The sequence below is a fragment of the Trachemys scripta genome, chromosome 9 (assembly GCF_013100865.1).
Source record: "Trachemys scripta elegans isolate TJP31775 chromosome 9, CAS_Tse_1.0, whole genome shotgun sequence".
In the NCBI taxonomy this organism is placed as follows: domain Eukaryota; kingdom Metazoa; phylum Chordata; order Testudines; family Emydidae; genus Trachemys; species Trachemys scripta.
Genome location: NC_048306.1, coordinates 49,959,525 through 49,975,930, shown reverse-complemented (window position 1 = coordinate 49,975,930; position 16,406 = coordinate 49,959,525). Strand labels below are relative to the sequence as shown.

General features: G+C 42.6%; 1 protein-coding gene across 5 annotated transcripts in view; it reads left to right on the top strand.

Moving 5' to 3' along the window:
• RYK (receptor like tyrosine kinase) overlaps positions 1-16,406 on the top strand; it is a 104,680-nt gene that overhangs the window by 50,015 nt on the left and 38,259 nt on the right. For all 5 annotated transcript variants that reach the window (XM_034780762.1, XM_034780759.1, XM_034780757.1 and 2 more), the window contains one exon: positions 7,623-7,709. In XM_034780762.1, coding sequence (XP_034636653.1) covers positions 7,623-7,709 — 87 coding nt within the window. The remainder of the gene's footprint in view (positions 1-7,622; positions 7,710-16,406) is intronic.

The following is a 16,406-nucleotide window of genomic DNA, read 5'->3' as shown; positions in this document are numbered from 1 at the left end:
AGTAGATGTTACTTCTGAACCTTATGTGATTTTTTGTTGAAGATGTAAGGAAATTATTAGAAACTTGAAATATGCATACCATTTGTCCAACAATTCACTTCTTTAAAATGCTTTTCTCTTATTTTCTGGTCTCCTGAATTCCTCAAATTAAATTATTGTGAAAGGTGGCATTTCAATTAGTTTGTCTTGATAATATAGTCTATTTAAATAAGTCTTAGCATTTGATCAGGCTCTCCCATAAAGTGTGGGCTGCCTACCTGCAACTCAAAGTGATGGCAAAATAACTCATTTTCCAATGGTAGAGAAAGCGCTTCACTGAAAAATTCAGTCAGCCTTTAAAATTGATCTTTGCAGTCTCCCTTTCAACTCAGCCAAATTAGAGGATGCTAAATGAAGTCTCCGATGACTACCACAATGCGAGTAATGGGTGCAGAATAAATAGATTGTGGATGTGAAAGCTCACAAGAAGAGAGATCACTTGATTCTTTTCTGTCTGGCTCAGTGTTTTTCATTTTGAAAGTACACTTGTAGATTTATGTTGACCTCAGTTTTGTATCTGGTAATGTAGAAGTAAAGAAACTGATTTTAAAAATAGCTGTTTTCATGTTCTCTCAGTAATCTGTACAATTACAGTAGATCTATGCTCTTGTGTATCTTCTCCAAAGCATGACCGGAGTTAGAACACTAAAAGCTAGAGATTTGAGCTATTAAATCACCTCGTGAGAGCTTATGCTGAATCTTTGTGAGGAGATATAAACTAATTGCTTCTGTTCTTTTTCTTGAAGTGAACAAACCCACTTGAGTATTCACATTACGCTTATCCAAAACTTTTTAAACCTTAGTGAACTTTGTTCCTCTGTCTCAACTAGTTGATTCCACAAAAAAGAGCTGTTTTTAAGGGCTCTTGAACCATTAATTTGCTTCCTTTGTGTGTAGGGGAAAATCTTTTAATTTTCTACTTCCAGCCATTCTCTCTAATGCAGAGAGATATCTAAAGAATTGAAACAGCAAGCATCCTCAAATGCCACCCCAGGTATGCTCATAAATGTCCACAACAAAGAGAAATAGGGTTGCTTGTCTTGTCTTGGAAAGGATCCAAGTGCTTCTGAAGGCAAGATATGCACAAATAATACTGCCTTGTAGATGGATTGTAAGAGACGCTTTAGATTTATATTTGGCATGCCTGAAGCTTTCTGACTTGATTTGAAGTGTCTCATAAGTTTCAAAGGCTATAGGCTCAAGTGAGTGCCCCACTTGAAGTCAAGCTTCTAAGCCAGAATCATCCATTTCCATTCAAAATTGTAGCAGTGCTTTGGCTGTAAGTGATCAAGAAAAAGAAATTTTCAGTCAAAGGGGTCCATCAGTAGAAGTATTAGTAAACTTTTCAGAAGTGCTTAAGTCCTATTAAAAGTCAATGGAATCTGAAGTTAGTTATCCCACATCTGAAAATCTTGTCCAGAACTTATTGCAGCACACACTTTCAGTTGTTTCAATATGCACAGGCAAAAGTGTATTATGGAAGCTCTCACCACTTGACCCTGTGCTCTGCCCACTATTTCCAGTGGAACAGGGGACATACAAGGCCAGGGGGAGGTCCTGATCATGGATGTAGACCTCACTTTCTCCGTTAGACATCTAAATAAGTGGCCTGACTTTCAAATGTGCTGAACCACCCATCTCCTGTTGGTGAGGTGAGAGGAGCAATATAGCGAGAAGAGGTCAGGAGAGGTTGTACCATCGTTCTAAAACATTGGGGTGTGCCCAGTAGCACAATTGTTGTTGTTTTGGCACAGTGTCATGACACCCAAACACGTGGCACAATGCTGGATTACAGCACTGCAACATGACTAGGTTTTGAGGAATCCTGCAAAACTAGCTGGTGTGAGTCCCCAAAAGTTGTTTCTAACAAAGCTTTTAATTTAGCTAAATTTAAATGGGATAGATGATAATGGTAGGTAGACGTGCCAGTTTCTGATAAACTAGATTAATGGCTCAAAGCTTCAATTTTGGAGCACTGCAAATTTTGGAGTTTTCAAGGAGCATAGACTGAAGAGCATGGAGCAATTGTAATTAGTACTTCAGGAAACAAGAATGCTGTCTGTATAGTTTCTATACATTTTCATAAGGATTTTATATTAATATTGTGACTCTTCTGATGTATTATAAAAATCCTACATGAAATTGTGTGTAAAGTGAGACAGAGTATATCACTGTTGTGCTTAAATACTGGAGTATATGAAAGATTAACTTGTTCTAACGGCCTTCATCCCAACAGTTCATGATTACAAGGTAGGTAGATACCAGCTACAGTACTGAAGATGGGAAGAATAATGCTAAAGTCATATTATAGTATAAAATGTCCTTGCTTTTGTGGGATTCTTCAAGCCTTTGTAGAATTGTAACATAGATCTAAAGTACCTTCAGCAGTGCTGTTTTCAAGTCTGGAATGGAGGGAGGAAGACTGGCTTGCTTTGCTTTTTGAAACAATCCAGACTGTTTATTTGATTGATTGCATGTGTCAAGGCTGATTCCCCACTCTGGCACTTTGAGTGCTGACGGTGGGGGCCTGCAAGGATTCTAAAAATTAATACTGTCCACTCCAGGCTGGTATTAAACTCCCACGGTTACAACTTTTCGCTGACCTTCGATGGGTAGATGCTGCCATCACCCAAGTGCATAAAAAACCCCATGAGACCCTAAGAAGGTGCACTTTGGAATTTCTTCCTGTGGCATACCCTCAAGCCCTTTCACTTCCCCCTCCGGGGAAGATCTGAGAAAGAAAACAAAGGAAATCAGCTGTTGCCACCAGCTAATTAGACAACATATGCACAAACCTCTTAGGGCACAAAAATCCAATCCTGTTTTTATTTAAAAAGTAAATTGTATTAAAAACAAAAAGAGAGGAAATACATTTGGAACTTTTTTTTTTTAAATCTAGCAAAAAGCCTATTACAAAAATTAAGCATTAAGGTAGCTCTCTTGAGGTTCAGCTTAAAGGTTACAAGCAAAACAAAGCACCTGTGATTAGCACAGAAGAGTCCACAAGCCATAAAGAAATAAGAGATGAACCTAATCATGTCTTCCTAGACATTTCCTGATCTACTTACATATCTGGGGTTTCAAATCAGTAGTTTCTATGTATGATCTGGTAACTTTCATACCTCGCCCACAGGTTTTTACAGCATAGCTGCTCTGTCTCTCCTCTCTGGAGAGAACAACAGATAGACAAAGGGAAAGTGTTTTTTTCCCCCAATTTTAAAAAGTTCTAGCCCTCCCATTGGCTCTTTTGGTCAGGTGCCCACTCCCTTTTACCTATGGGCTTTTTTAACCTTTTACAGGTAAAGCAAGTAGAGAACAGCTACTAACAGGGATTTTATAGCTAATTGGCTGGCTGGGAGTACTTAAAAGGGAGCTGCTCCCCCCCCCCCTTCATTTATCACAGCATGTTAGCTCTCTTTAGAGCTAACTGCTTTTACATGGACTACAAGAACGTGTCTGTGGAGGTAATCTGTTTTTCCTGTAGTTAGTATATAGAAATTTGCATCTTACCATAGTAGCACATTGTGCTAGGCACTTTACAATCACAGTTCCTATTCTGAAGAGTGTACAATCTAAGGGCACGTATACACTACAAAATTAAGTCAATTTTATGTAAGTTGACATCGAGCCTCCAATTTAAGTAAGTCAATCTTGCGTGTCCCAACTATGCTCATTGTGTCGGTGAAGTGCATCCTCACTATCAGGGCTTGCATCAATGCACGGAGCGCTGCACTGTGGGTAGCTATCCCACAGTGAATGTAGCAGAGTGGAATTTTGGTTTGGGCTTGCAGTCCCTTATGGGACCAAAACATTTGCGCGGGTGGTTATGGGAATATGGTGTTAGCCTCCCATGATGCACTTACCTCCCTCCCTGAAATCAGCGGCAAAGAAACCAAGCTTTTTTTGCACCTTGTTTTGTAAACCTTCGTTACCGGCACAGACGCCATAGCATGGTAAGCATGGACCCTGCTCAGCTGTACACTGTTGTTGTGAGCATTACAAACACCTCGTACCTTATCCTGCAGTATTTACTCATCCAAAGCAGGTGCCGCCATGCAGAACAGTGTGATACCACGCAAGCACTACTGCTGGAAGCCATTGAGCGGAGCAATTTGCAGTTGCTGGTGACAGTCGTGACACGGTGGAATGCTGCTTCTGGGCCCAGGAAACAAGCACTGACTGGTGGAACCACATCGTTATATGATGAGCCGTGGCTGCAGAACTTTCGAATGTGTACGGCCTCTTTAATGGAACTGTGTCAAGAGCTTTCCCCTGCCCTGAAGTGCAGTACTAAAATGAGAGCTGCTCTGACAGTTGAGAAGTGAGTGGCGATAGCTCTGTGCAAGCTTGCAACACCAGACTACCAGTCAGTGGGGAATCAATTCGGAGAGGGTAAATCTACCATGGGGTCTGTTGTGATCCAAGTTTGCAGGTCAATCAATAGACTTCTGCTAAGAAGGGTAGTCACTCTGGGGAACGTGCAGGACAAACTGGACGTTTTTGCCATGATGGGATTCTCTAACTGCGGTAGGGCTATAGATGGAATTCATATCCCTATTTTGGTACCAAACAACCTTGCCAAAGAGTACATAAGCCAAACAGGATACTTCTCAATGATGTTGCAAGTACTTGTGGATCACAGGGGCTGTTTCACTGACATCAACGTGTGATTGTCGGGAAAGGTGCATAACACATGCATCTTTAGAAACTCTGGTCTTTCGGACTGCAAAATAACCATTGGTGATGTTGAAATGCCAATTGTGATTCTGTGAGACCCAGCCTACCTATGGCTCATGAAGCTGTACACAGGCAGCCTGGACAGCAGTAAGGACTGCTTCAACCATAGGCTGAGCAAGCGCAGAATGGTGGTGGAATGTGCCTTTGGGCATTTAAAAGGCCACTGGCATTGTTTGCTTACTAAGTTAGACCTCAGTGAAAGCAATATCCCCATTGTTGATGTTCCTGCTGTGTGCTCCATAATATCTGTGAAACAAAGGAAGAAAAGTTTCTGGCGGAGTGGGGGTTGAGGTAGATCGCCTGGCAGCCAATTTTGAGCAGCCAGAAACCAGGGCAATAAGAAGAGCACATCAAGGGGCTCGGTGTCTCTGTCAGGCTTTGAAAAACGGTTTCAGCAATGACCCTCAGTAATGTGACACTTGTATGTTGTTCCTTACCAACTTGTCACCTTCATTGCATTTTCTCCCCTGTAAACTCCACCCTCACTAACCAGAGTGTGCTGAATGAATAAAGAGCCCTTTCTCCTCAATCTATTAAGTTTTATGCTCACAAACACACAGAGACAGCAAAGAAAAGTAAGTTAACTGGGGCAAAAGGGCTCATAACACAGGGGTGGGGGGGGGAAAGGAAAGCTTGCTTACAGTTGCACTGCAGTAACAATCAAAGGTGTGGGAATGGGCGCCTTCTGGTCCTTGTACCCTCCTCTGGAGTTGAGTGCAAGGGATACCAAACCTCCCCCCCGCCTCATAGGACATTTGGGAGAGGAGGATATAGAACTGGGTGATGATGGCAGCAGGTTCAGCATAGGCTGCAGAGGGACTCTAGCATCCAGCTACCTTTCTTAAACCTCAACCAGATGCCTCAACATGTGTGTTTGCTCCTTCATAATCCGCAGCTTCTCATCCTGCATGCTTTCCTGTCCTCCCCATCCTTGTGCACTCTCGGAGGTGCATATTAACTCATTGAACATGTCCTCCCTAGTCTTCTTTTTCCACTTTCTAATCTGGGAAAGTCTCTGTCCTGGTGTGAGGGATGCACCGACAAACAAGGTTTCAGCTGTAAGGAATGCAAAAGTTTGCAGAGTACCTCAATGAAAGCTTCCTAGAGATCTCCATGGAGGATTCTAGGGCCATCCCCATGCACATAAACAGTCTTTTTCTGAGAGCACCTTCTGCGTAGCTGCAGTGGCCACCGATAACCACTACACCTACTTTTTTGTTCAGATTAAACATTAAAAATAATAGTTTGTAACCCCTACAGTGTGATTGGAAATGTGTACTCTCCAAAGGTGCCTTCTCTGGCATCACCCTCCGCCAACAATTCATCCTGTGAGGGGATGGGCTCCAGGGTTAAAAACAGTTCTTGGCTATTAGGGAGTGGATCCTCTCCTCCTCTTCCTTGTCAACAATGTTCTCCTCGTTGTTGCTCGAGGTCACTTGGGGCTCCTGGGAGGTACCCACGGAGTATTTTGGGGTAATGGTGGGGTCACCACCGAGAATCGCATGCAGCTTCTCATAGAAGCGTCATGTCTGTGGTGCAGAACCAGAACGACTGTTCACCTCCTTTGTCTTCTGATATGCTTGCCAAAGCTCTTTTATTTTCACGTGGCACTGCTCTGTGTCTCTGGTGTAGCCTTTCTCCCTCATGCTCCACGCGATTTTGGCACAGATGTCAGCATTTCTTCTGCTGGATCGGAGCTCTGCCTGCACAGACTCTTCTCACCACACAGCAATAAGATCCAGCACCTCCTGTGTACTCCATGCTGGAGCACATTTGCAGCCTTGAGTCTCCATGATCAGCTGTGCTGGCAAGCTCTCCAAACTGATCAAATAGGAAATGGAAATTCAAAAGTTCCCGGGGCTTTAACAGGGGAGCGGCTGTTTTCTGTGTACCTTGCTGTCGTGTAGTGGCGTTGAAAGCGCTCTCCGGAGCAGTCACAGCAGAGCACTGTGGGACACCACCTGGAGGTCAATTCATTCGAATTATACAACGCAATGTCTACACTATCCCCATGTCGATCCGTGGACGACGAATCAAATGCTACGCCTCTTGCGGAGATGAAGTACAGAAGTGTACTTTACAGGCCACTTAGGTTGGCGGAAGGGACTTGGTAGTGTAGACACACACATTATTAAATCAACCTAATGCGTCTTATGTCAACCTAACTTGGTAGTGTAGACCAGGCCTAAATAGATGAGACAAAGGGTAGGGAAAGGAATAACACAAGTAGAGTGAACAATGCAATGGTGACAAAAGTCCTGTTCTGTGAATTTTGTTTAAATCCTTTCAGTGGGGTTATGTTAAGTGGAATTGGAGATTAGCTAGATAAAAGACAAAGGAAGGGGGATGTGTGTTGGGGGGTATTGGAGCAAACAGTCAGCACAAGAGAGAATGTTCACAATGCAAACTTCAGAAAGCAGTTTGCTGTGAATGTTGTCCTTGCTTTAAATGCTATCTGCAACTACTGTACTATTTCACTCTCTCTTGGTTGATCCCTATACTTTGTCCCAAAGGTCACATGACTATTTTTTTGGGGAGTGGTAGGGGGAATCATAACATAAAAGTCCTAGTGCCCCTCATAGGGGATGTGGGGGTGTCTTCTACACAATTCTGAGACTGGTAGCTTATGTGGACATGGATTGACAGTTTTGTTTTAATGAGGTATTCAAAGTTTGTCTTAAATATATTTTTGCCTTCCAAATCTCACTGGAAAAGCATCCAAACTTTCTGCTGCATACTACAAGAACATAATTTATAATAACCCATCAAAGTGTGTTTAAAAGATTTTTCTAATCTCGTAATATATTAACTATACAATACAATAATTTTGCATGGTCTTTCCATAGGCACCTTTGGACGCATTTTCCATGGAATTTTAATAGAGGAAAAAGACCCCAGTAAAGAGAAACAAGTTTTTGTCAAAACAGTCAAAGGTAGGTTTTATTGTAGTGTTTCTCCCTCATGTTGTTCAAGTAGACTATGGCATGTTCACTGCATCAAATCTGCCTTTTAAAATGGTAAGTAAATTACACCATTATATGTACACTCTCTTCCCAATGGCTGCCTTCTCCATAAAAGCATAAGCTTGGTAATGCTGCCGTCAGGAATAGAAATCTACTGTGCAAGAAAGATTGGATGTACCCTCCACCAGAGGTGCCAGTTACTGCACCCGTAATCTCCTTGTTTTCCAGGGATTTAGTCCTATGCTAGTTAGAAATGTCAGTTAAAATTTTTGTTTTCAGATGTTGATACTACAGAAAAATAATTGAAATATGAGCTCTTTAACCTGTTTTGTGCCCCCTCTATAAACTCTGTTTTAGAAAGAATGGGTAATTATACACGCTGTAATACTCAATTTTTTTTATTTATTAAGTAACATGAGTATACAGGCGTCTGTACTAAACGTAGAGGAAGAAAAGATGGCTGCTGCCCAAGATGCTTCCAGTCTAAATTAGACAGTGGTTCAGATATACAAAGCATTAGATGGTCTCATTTTAAAATCATGCAAACTTGTTTAACCCATTTTCCCTTTTGTTGTAAGGTTAATAGGTTTTTGTAGAAGTGTACTTTAAGGGGTCTTTAGATGCTGATGGATAGATCTTCCTCCGCTTTCATGTTGTGCCTAAGTACATACTAAAGTTATATGAAGGTCATGTTTCCACAGTGCAACAATGGAGCTGCACTATGGAGGTATGATTTCTAAAGTGCACAATGTATCACACACCAATTGGTCCATGTAGACCCTTCTGGTGCAGGCTACGAGTTCCCTAGTGCATTTTAAGACAGTACCTTCCAAACACATTAATACAAGACATTAAATTGCACAAGGGAACTGTAGTGGGGCGCCTGCCCCACTCTTGGAGAACAGGGCTTAAAAGTAGCCAAGCTAGGCTGATTGGGGAAGCAGCCACAGCTGGAGCCAGATCCAATTGGGGCCCAGCTGACCCTGATAAAAGGGCTTTGGAGCCAGGAGCCAGGAGTCTCTCTGCAGCCATGGAGGGAGAAGGGCTAGCTGCCTGAGAGGAAGGTACCTGAACTGAAACAGTGCTGGGGAATAGGGCAAGGGAGCTGGGGAGCTCCAACCTGGTAAAACCCCAGGCTGCAGGCCTTGTTGAAGGCCTACAGAGGTCCTGGGCTGCAGAGATACAGGGAATAGGCAAAGGCAGCAGGTCCTAACCTCTTGCCAATGAATGGCCATTACAGACTGCAGTCTGCCCCAGTGAGTGGGGGCTAGATGACTGGCAGTAGCCACTGAGGCAAGGTGGGTTTAGAGCGTTGGGGGTTCCCCTGGGAGGGGAGACCCAGAGTTAAGGGGGTTCTGCTGGGTGCAGAACCCTGAGGAAAAGGGACACCGCGGTCCGAGAGGGACACCAGCCTGCAGAGGGCGCTCTGGGCTGGACAAGAGCTAATTCCCAAGACGACCAGCAGGAAGTGCTGCACCGGTGAGTCTGCTTCGCTACAGGAACTCTTAATGTTCACCAGCAGTAAATCAATTAGTGCACTTTAGAAATCACACACTGGCAGTGGCCGTTGCTCACCATGTAGACCAGGGGTTGGCAGCCTTTCAGAAGTGGTGTGCCAAGTCTTCATTTATTCACTCTGATTCAGGGTTCCGTGTGCTAGTCATACATTTTAACGTTTTTAGAAGGTCTCTTTCTATAAGCCTATAATATATAACTAAATTATTGTTGTATGTTACGTAAATAAGGTTTTTAAAATATTTAAGAAGCTTCATTTAAAATTAAATTAAAATGCAGAGCCCCGCGGACAGGTAGCCAGGACCCGGGCAGTGTGAGTGCCACTGAAAATCAGCTCGCATGCCGCCTTTGGCATGCGTGCCATAGGTTGCCTACCCCTGATGTAGATGTAACCTAACCGTACTCTAGGATGTCAGTATCTTAAACAAAAAAAAAAACTCATCCAGACCTTCCCTCCACAACTCAAAGTTATCATTGCTCTTTTTGGTAAAATACTCAGCATAATGAGACAAATTAAGTATTATGTTGTAATGGTTTGTGTGTTTGATTGACCTTTTGTGCCATTGTTACTTTAATTATGACATTCTTACATCATTTTGATTGAGTTAACTGGTGTTTTTATAGTTTGTAATTTTCCATTTTGCAAATTGGAGCTTCAGTGAAAAGGTTTCCTTTTCCATCTTGGCTTAGTTAGCAAATTTAAACCTTTCCTGGATTAATTTTTGACTGATGGCCAGCAAGATTTTAAAATTTAAGCAAACAGTTTTCCTGTAGCCTGTTATGAAAAATACAGTATTACTATTTGTAGAGGCTGATTCTTTTTTTCTTTTTTCTTTTTTAAATTTTAAACTTCTCTAGCCAAACATTCCAGTCTGTGCATTTCTTCCCTTTAAATATAAAATAGGAATTAACAAGGTTGGTAGGTGTAGAACATAAATGGATTTTCATCAGGTCAGATGATGATCTTTGTTTTTTCCAAACAAATGCTTCAGGACTTGTTTGATGACTGGTGATTTCTTTTTTCAATGTGCAGCTACAGTCAAAACTAACCATGTTAGGAACCGTTAGGAAAAGGATAGATAATAAGACAGTAAATATCATAATGCCACTATATATAAATTGATGGTATGCCCACACCTTGGATACTGCATCCAATTTTGGTCGCCGCATCTCAAAAAAAATACATTTGAAATAGAAAAGGAATGGAGAAGGGCAGCAAAAAGGTATGGAACAGCTTCCATATGAGGAGAGATTAAAAGGACAGGGACCATTTAGCTAGGAAAAGTGATGACCAAGGGGGGATATGATAGAGGTCTATAAAATCATGAATGGTGTGAAGAAAGTGAATAAGGAAGTGATATTTACCCCTTCAAATAACACTAGAACCCCAGGTCACCCAATGAAATTAATAGGCAGCAAGTTTAAAATAAAAGGAAGTACTTCACACAGCCCTGTGGTAAAGCTGTGGAACTCATTGTCTGGGGATGTTGTGAAGGTCAAAAGTGTAACTGGGTTAAAAAAAGAACTAGATAAAGTTCATGGAGGATAGATCCATCAGTGGCTGTTTAGGGATGCTCTGGGAGTCCCCATGCCTCACTGCCAGATGCTGGGACTAGATGATGGGGTGGATCCTATCCTATCTCCTAGAACTGGAAGGGACCTTGAAAGATCATCAAGTCCAGCCCCCTGCCTTCACTAGCAGGACCAAGTACTGATTTTGCCCCAGATCCCTAAGTGGCCCCCTCAAGGATTGAACTCACAACCCTGGGTTTAGCAGGCCAATGCTCAAACCACTGAGCTATCCCTCCCCCCCTTCAGTTGATTGCTGCCCTGTTCTGTTAATTCCCTCTGAAGCATCTGGCACAGGCCCCTGTCAGAAGACAAGATACTGAGCTAGATAGACCATGGTCTGACCCATTATGGCCATTCTTATGTTCAGCCATGAGTAATCCAACAATAACAATCTGTGTGCATGTGGTAGTGGAGGAAATACCTTGATAGAGAAACAGATTTCAGAATGAACATATAATCTGATGCGAAAGTAGAGACCGACAATAGAACTTTTAAAAAGGGGCATTTATGGATAAAAGTGATTTAAAAAAAAAAACACCCATTAGATAAGAGATCTCACTTGCCCCATCACCAAAGTGTGTGTGGGGGGGGGAGTGAACCCATGAAACTTTTTTTGAGAAACCCAAGGCAGATCTGGTTGAGAGGGATGCTGTTCCAATCCCTAGCCACTTTGCCCCTTCATGAAATAGGCCTAGGGGTGGTGAGCCAGGAGAGGAACTGGATGGATTAATGCTAAACATAATACCTTTTCAGAGGTTGACTAGGGCTTTTCTGTCCCAAAGGTAGGCTTGGACCTCTCCCTATAGAACCTATGACCTATTGAGTCACAAATGTGATGAGTTAATTTTCCCTCTACAAAGACTGTAAAATCATAGCTCTGTTCTCCTTTATCACCATCTATTTCTCTTTTCAGTTAATTTTGGGGAATATTGTTCATTGTGTAAAGATGATACGTCCCTTCAGCAGTTGGAGATGATCTCAGAGGTTGCAGCTTTTAGTGTGACATGAGTAGCCAACACTATGACTACTTCTAATTTCTCTAGTTTTATTCTTGGAATAACAGAGGCCAGCTATAGAATTTAAGCTAGTTATAGGGTCTCCTGGATTTTTTTTGTTTTTGTTTTTTTTAAAGGGCTTGGGGAGGAATTGTTTGGGGTGGGTCGCCACAACAAACAAAGGAATTTTCTGAATCCAATTCTCCTTATCCCAGATTCTGCTCCTTTCTGCTTCACCCTTTCAGACCCAATTCCTTCTCACAAGCAGCCCTTCTGAAAGAGTTCCAGCCCTCACTTTGCTTCTCTGATACCAGTTGGAAGAAGATTTATCCCACTTCATGAAGGCTAAGTCTAGATCTGTGGATGGCCCAGTTCATAGAATTAATTCAAGGGATAATCATTCACCTGTAGTTTTATCTTGGCCTGACTGCCCTTTTTCAAGTTCACTGTGTATTGTCAAGCAAGCAAAAAGGCTGCAAATGCTATATTTTGTGTTTTCAAGATTGTTACACATGCTTACTTTAGGGCAGGTCAGCATCTATTCAGCAATATTCAAAGATATTCAATCGGAGTAGCACAGGCTGCTTTGGTTGGAAAGGCTGTTCTGTCAATACTGCATCTGAAAAACCACAATGGCGGTCATCATTGTCTCCCATTACCAGTCACTCCTGATTACTTGTGAGGCTAAGTGAGTTTAGTAGAAGTGTTCTAATCTTCTTAATTTAAACCCACCTTCTCTATTGACAGTTTGTATTTTCAGTATGTCAGTTTTCTTCTCTTAGGCATCCTAGTTGCTGTTATCTTTCCCACTTGCAACGTGGTTTCTTGGGAAGTTTTGCTGACTGAGGTGGGAAAGGAGCATAGTCTTCTATAAGTAGTGATTGGCACTTTGTCGCCTCCTTCTTTTTGTTGAGTGGAGTTGGATTAGCATCATGTAAGTATATCTTCAGAAGGAAGAAAAGACTGGCAAGTCAATTCAGCAGTAAGGGCGGGTCTCCTGGGTTAACTTCCCCTTCTTTGCTTTCTGCTTTTTGTAATGTGACTTAGGTTTCTTCAGTTGCTTTAGTGGTTTTAGGGGTTTGCAGCTTAGATGCAGAAATTAACTGTTGTTACTTGGAGTATCTGCCAGCTTGAAATCAGTCCTGGAGATACACATAGATTGTTTAACAGCACAGAAACAACACCTATTGTATCCATTACAATAGGCCATGGCTTGGGTTCTGGGTACTTAAAATTTCATCTTAATGGAAACTTTTCTTGGATTCCCTCCCCCCCCCCCATTTGTTCTGGGCTTCACTACTGAAGCTGTTTCTTAATATCAGTTATCATAGATTCCCTCACCTCTTTAATAACAATGATAGAGTATTGACAAGAGTCTAAAGGATTTTCTCTGCTATACTTGGAATTTTTTGTGTGTGTGCAGATTCTAGGGTCCCCTAAAAATTAACTTGTTTGTAAAGAGGAGGGCAATAAAACAGTTCTATTCTGCCATGATATAAATAATGAAAGTGCCCAGAGGCTTCAGTTAAGATCAAGGCCTTTTTGTGCTAGATGCCATATAAACAGAGGTAGACATGTGTTTGCTCCAGTGGTCTGTCTACTGTGGATGGAGGCTCGCACACATATAGACTCTGACTTCCTTCTTAACTTCCTTCTTAACTTACCTGTTTGGCTTCGACAAGTACTACCTGTGTTCATTTACATCTATTTCAGCTGTCACAAACCAGTTGAAGGCAGTCTAGTGTCTTGGCTCTTCTCAGATTCATGCAGGGCTTGTTAGAGGGCAGAACATGTTAAGAAGAGTTAGACTTGTGGCACATGAAGTAGTAAGAGGGCAAGAGCTTGTTTGTGTGCAGTTTTGTTAAAGGTTACAGATTTTTTTAATGCAAAAATGTTTGAGCTTAAATCAATCTCTTTGTAGTCTTAAAAGTACACATAGCTACATTATAATAAGTAAACTGAAAGGTGTTCTTACCTTCCCAGGATCCTTGTTTCTCCAGTATTTGTTCATGACATCTCACAGGTCCCAGTTGAACACCCCCTTTGATATACTCACCAGACTGCTATGAAGGAAACTAGATGCTGATCCCCAGGTGTTTTAAGTCTTGAGCCTGAATGGAGCTCAGCCACTTGCCCCAGTTTGGGGCGTCCTAAGCACATTCTTGAAGTACAGATCCACTTTCTAGCACCCCCTCCTTGGAGCTGGAACCTGCTGTCCAGCTGCCTGGCCCCTGGGATCAGTGCTGACTCCTCAGGCTACCCCGTAGTGTAAACACCCCCTCTCCCAGAACTCCACCCCAAGGTATGAACCTTCTGGGTTACATTTAACTCTCTCAGGAGACTTGTGGTAAGTGCAAAGCATAAATCATAGACATTTAGCACAAGATTCTAACACCATTGCTTTTTTACTTAACAGATAAAGCACAAGATAGCACAGATCACATAGTACACAACAAACATCCTAAACACAGTGCCCCTCACTAGCTCACCCTTCCCTTGGAAGTCATCGGAGGATCATCTGTGTTCAGGTAGGTATGCAGAGTCCCCTACCTCATCAGGCTGCTACATGTTCAGTTGCTTCTCCTTTGTCCTCAGCTGGAGAAAAATGGCCGAGTACTCCAGATTGATCCCTTTTCATAACTTTCCAGTTTCCTCTGTCAGATGACTCTCTCGTCAGCCTTGAAAGGTGACCAGAGACCCTACCAGTTGACCTCGTTGCCAAGGCGACCAATCCCTTGAGAAACCAGGGATTCTGGGTAGGAGCTATCTTACTGTCTCAGCTATTTCTTTTCAATGGGAGAGCCCTTTAAGCAATGAACCTCTTGTTATTTCTTTATCGCTAGCCTTTGGAATTTCAGTCTAACATGTAGGCAAGCCGACAATGGAGAAGGCAAAGGGGCTGCATGTTGAAAATGGAGTTTGCAGCTTGGTAAAAATACATACATAGTTCATGAATTCTGTGTGAGATCATAAATTGTTCAGACAGATTCCCTAAACTGTCAAATCATTAAACCCTTGAAGTAGGGCAAGGAATGCATCTTCCAGCCTGCATTAGGTGTTTGAACTTCTCAGAAGAAACAGATTCCCGAACTCTCATCTTAGACATTAAGCAAATGAGGAATTTTTAAAAATTTTCAGATATAATGTATTTGATGTTCTCTAAGATGTTAAGTCATTAAGAAAATATACAAATTTAAGTTTTGTTACTAAAAAAACACTTCAGTTCATCTTAGCCTTGTCTATACTATAGAGTTGTCAACAAATGTTATGCTGCTTTAATTAAAGCTATAGTGCATGTCCACACTGTTTCTTGTGTTGACGCAGCGCATCCACAGAAGCAGCTCTTGCATCAAGACAGAGCAGTGCACTGTGGGTAGTTATCACACTGTGCAACTTGCCTCAGGGCCTTTTGGAAAGGGTTTGCAATGCCTCATGGCAGGGCCGTCCTTAAGATTTATGGGGCCCTACGCAGTATTATTAAACTGGTGCCCCTATGCCTGACGGCACCCCGGGGGCAGGAAGGGATGAGGCAGCAAAGGATACCGAGATGCCCAGCCCGCCTCATGGCAGTGGAGAGTCACAGTTCCCCACAGAGACTCCTATACCCTCCCTCCCTCCCCCTCACGCAGAATGCGTGGTGCTGGCACATTCGGCTCTGTGAATACGGCCCGTGCTGGGTTTGCGGGAGCCGACCCGCTCTTACCTGCTGTCATGGGCAGTGGGTGAAACTTCCACTTGGGGAGGCTAGCTCCCCAGCCCACCTCTTCTGCCTGTGGCCCCACCCATACTCCACTCCTGCTCCGCCCCAGACCCCACCCCACTCTGCCCAGGCCCTGCCCTCTCCCCACTGTCTCCCTCTCTTTTCCCTCCCTCACCCTGCTCACCCCCCTTCCATCCAAATGAAGCAAATTACATTTGAAAAAACACTCTTCTGTAATTTCTTTCTAAAGAAAATGAAGCATGTTTTCCACTGCATGCCAGATGGTGAATAATTAAAAGCACTAAACTTGGGGGTGGGGCACGTGAGGGGAGAAAGGGATGGGCAGAAAGGACAGGAAGACTTTGGAAGCAAGTTTTTTTTTACTATAGTAATTAAAATGTGTGTTTTAGATAAGGGTGGTCTTTTGAAGGATTTATTTAAAAAACTGTCTGAAGATCTGAGCATTTAAGGCTAAAGATGATGGTGCATCTAAAAATCTATGCAAGGATTTTTTAGAGGTGTGATTTTATAATCTTCACCAACTCACTAATGAAGTATTTTTAAAGCAAATTTTAAACTAAGGTCCTGTAGTAGACTAACATGTTCTGAGAAAATAATTGACAGTATATTGGCAAATGCCTGTTAAATGGCTTCATTACCACTTGAATGGTTCTTTAACAGTTTCAGTGTTATGCTAATAGGTCTGGCAGGCTGGAAGGCTTATTAAATTTCCTCAGAAGGAAGACTCACCAGGCTGCAGCAGCCAACTGTGGTGGGAGCCTGCAGGAAGGGTCAGAACAGGGATAGGAAGAGGTGGGAGGGTGGACACGAATTGGTGCCCCAATTTTTCAGGTGCCCTATACAGCTGCGTATGCCTAAGGACGG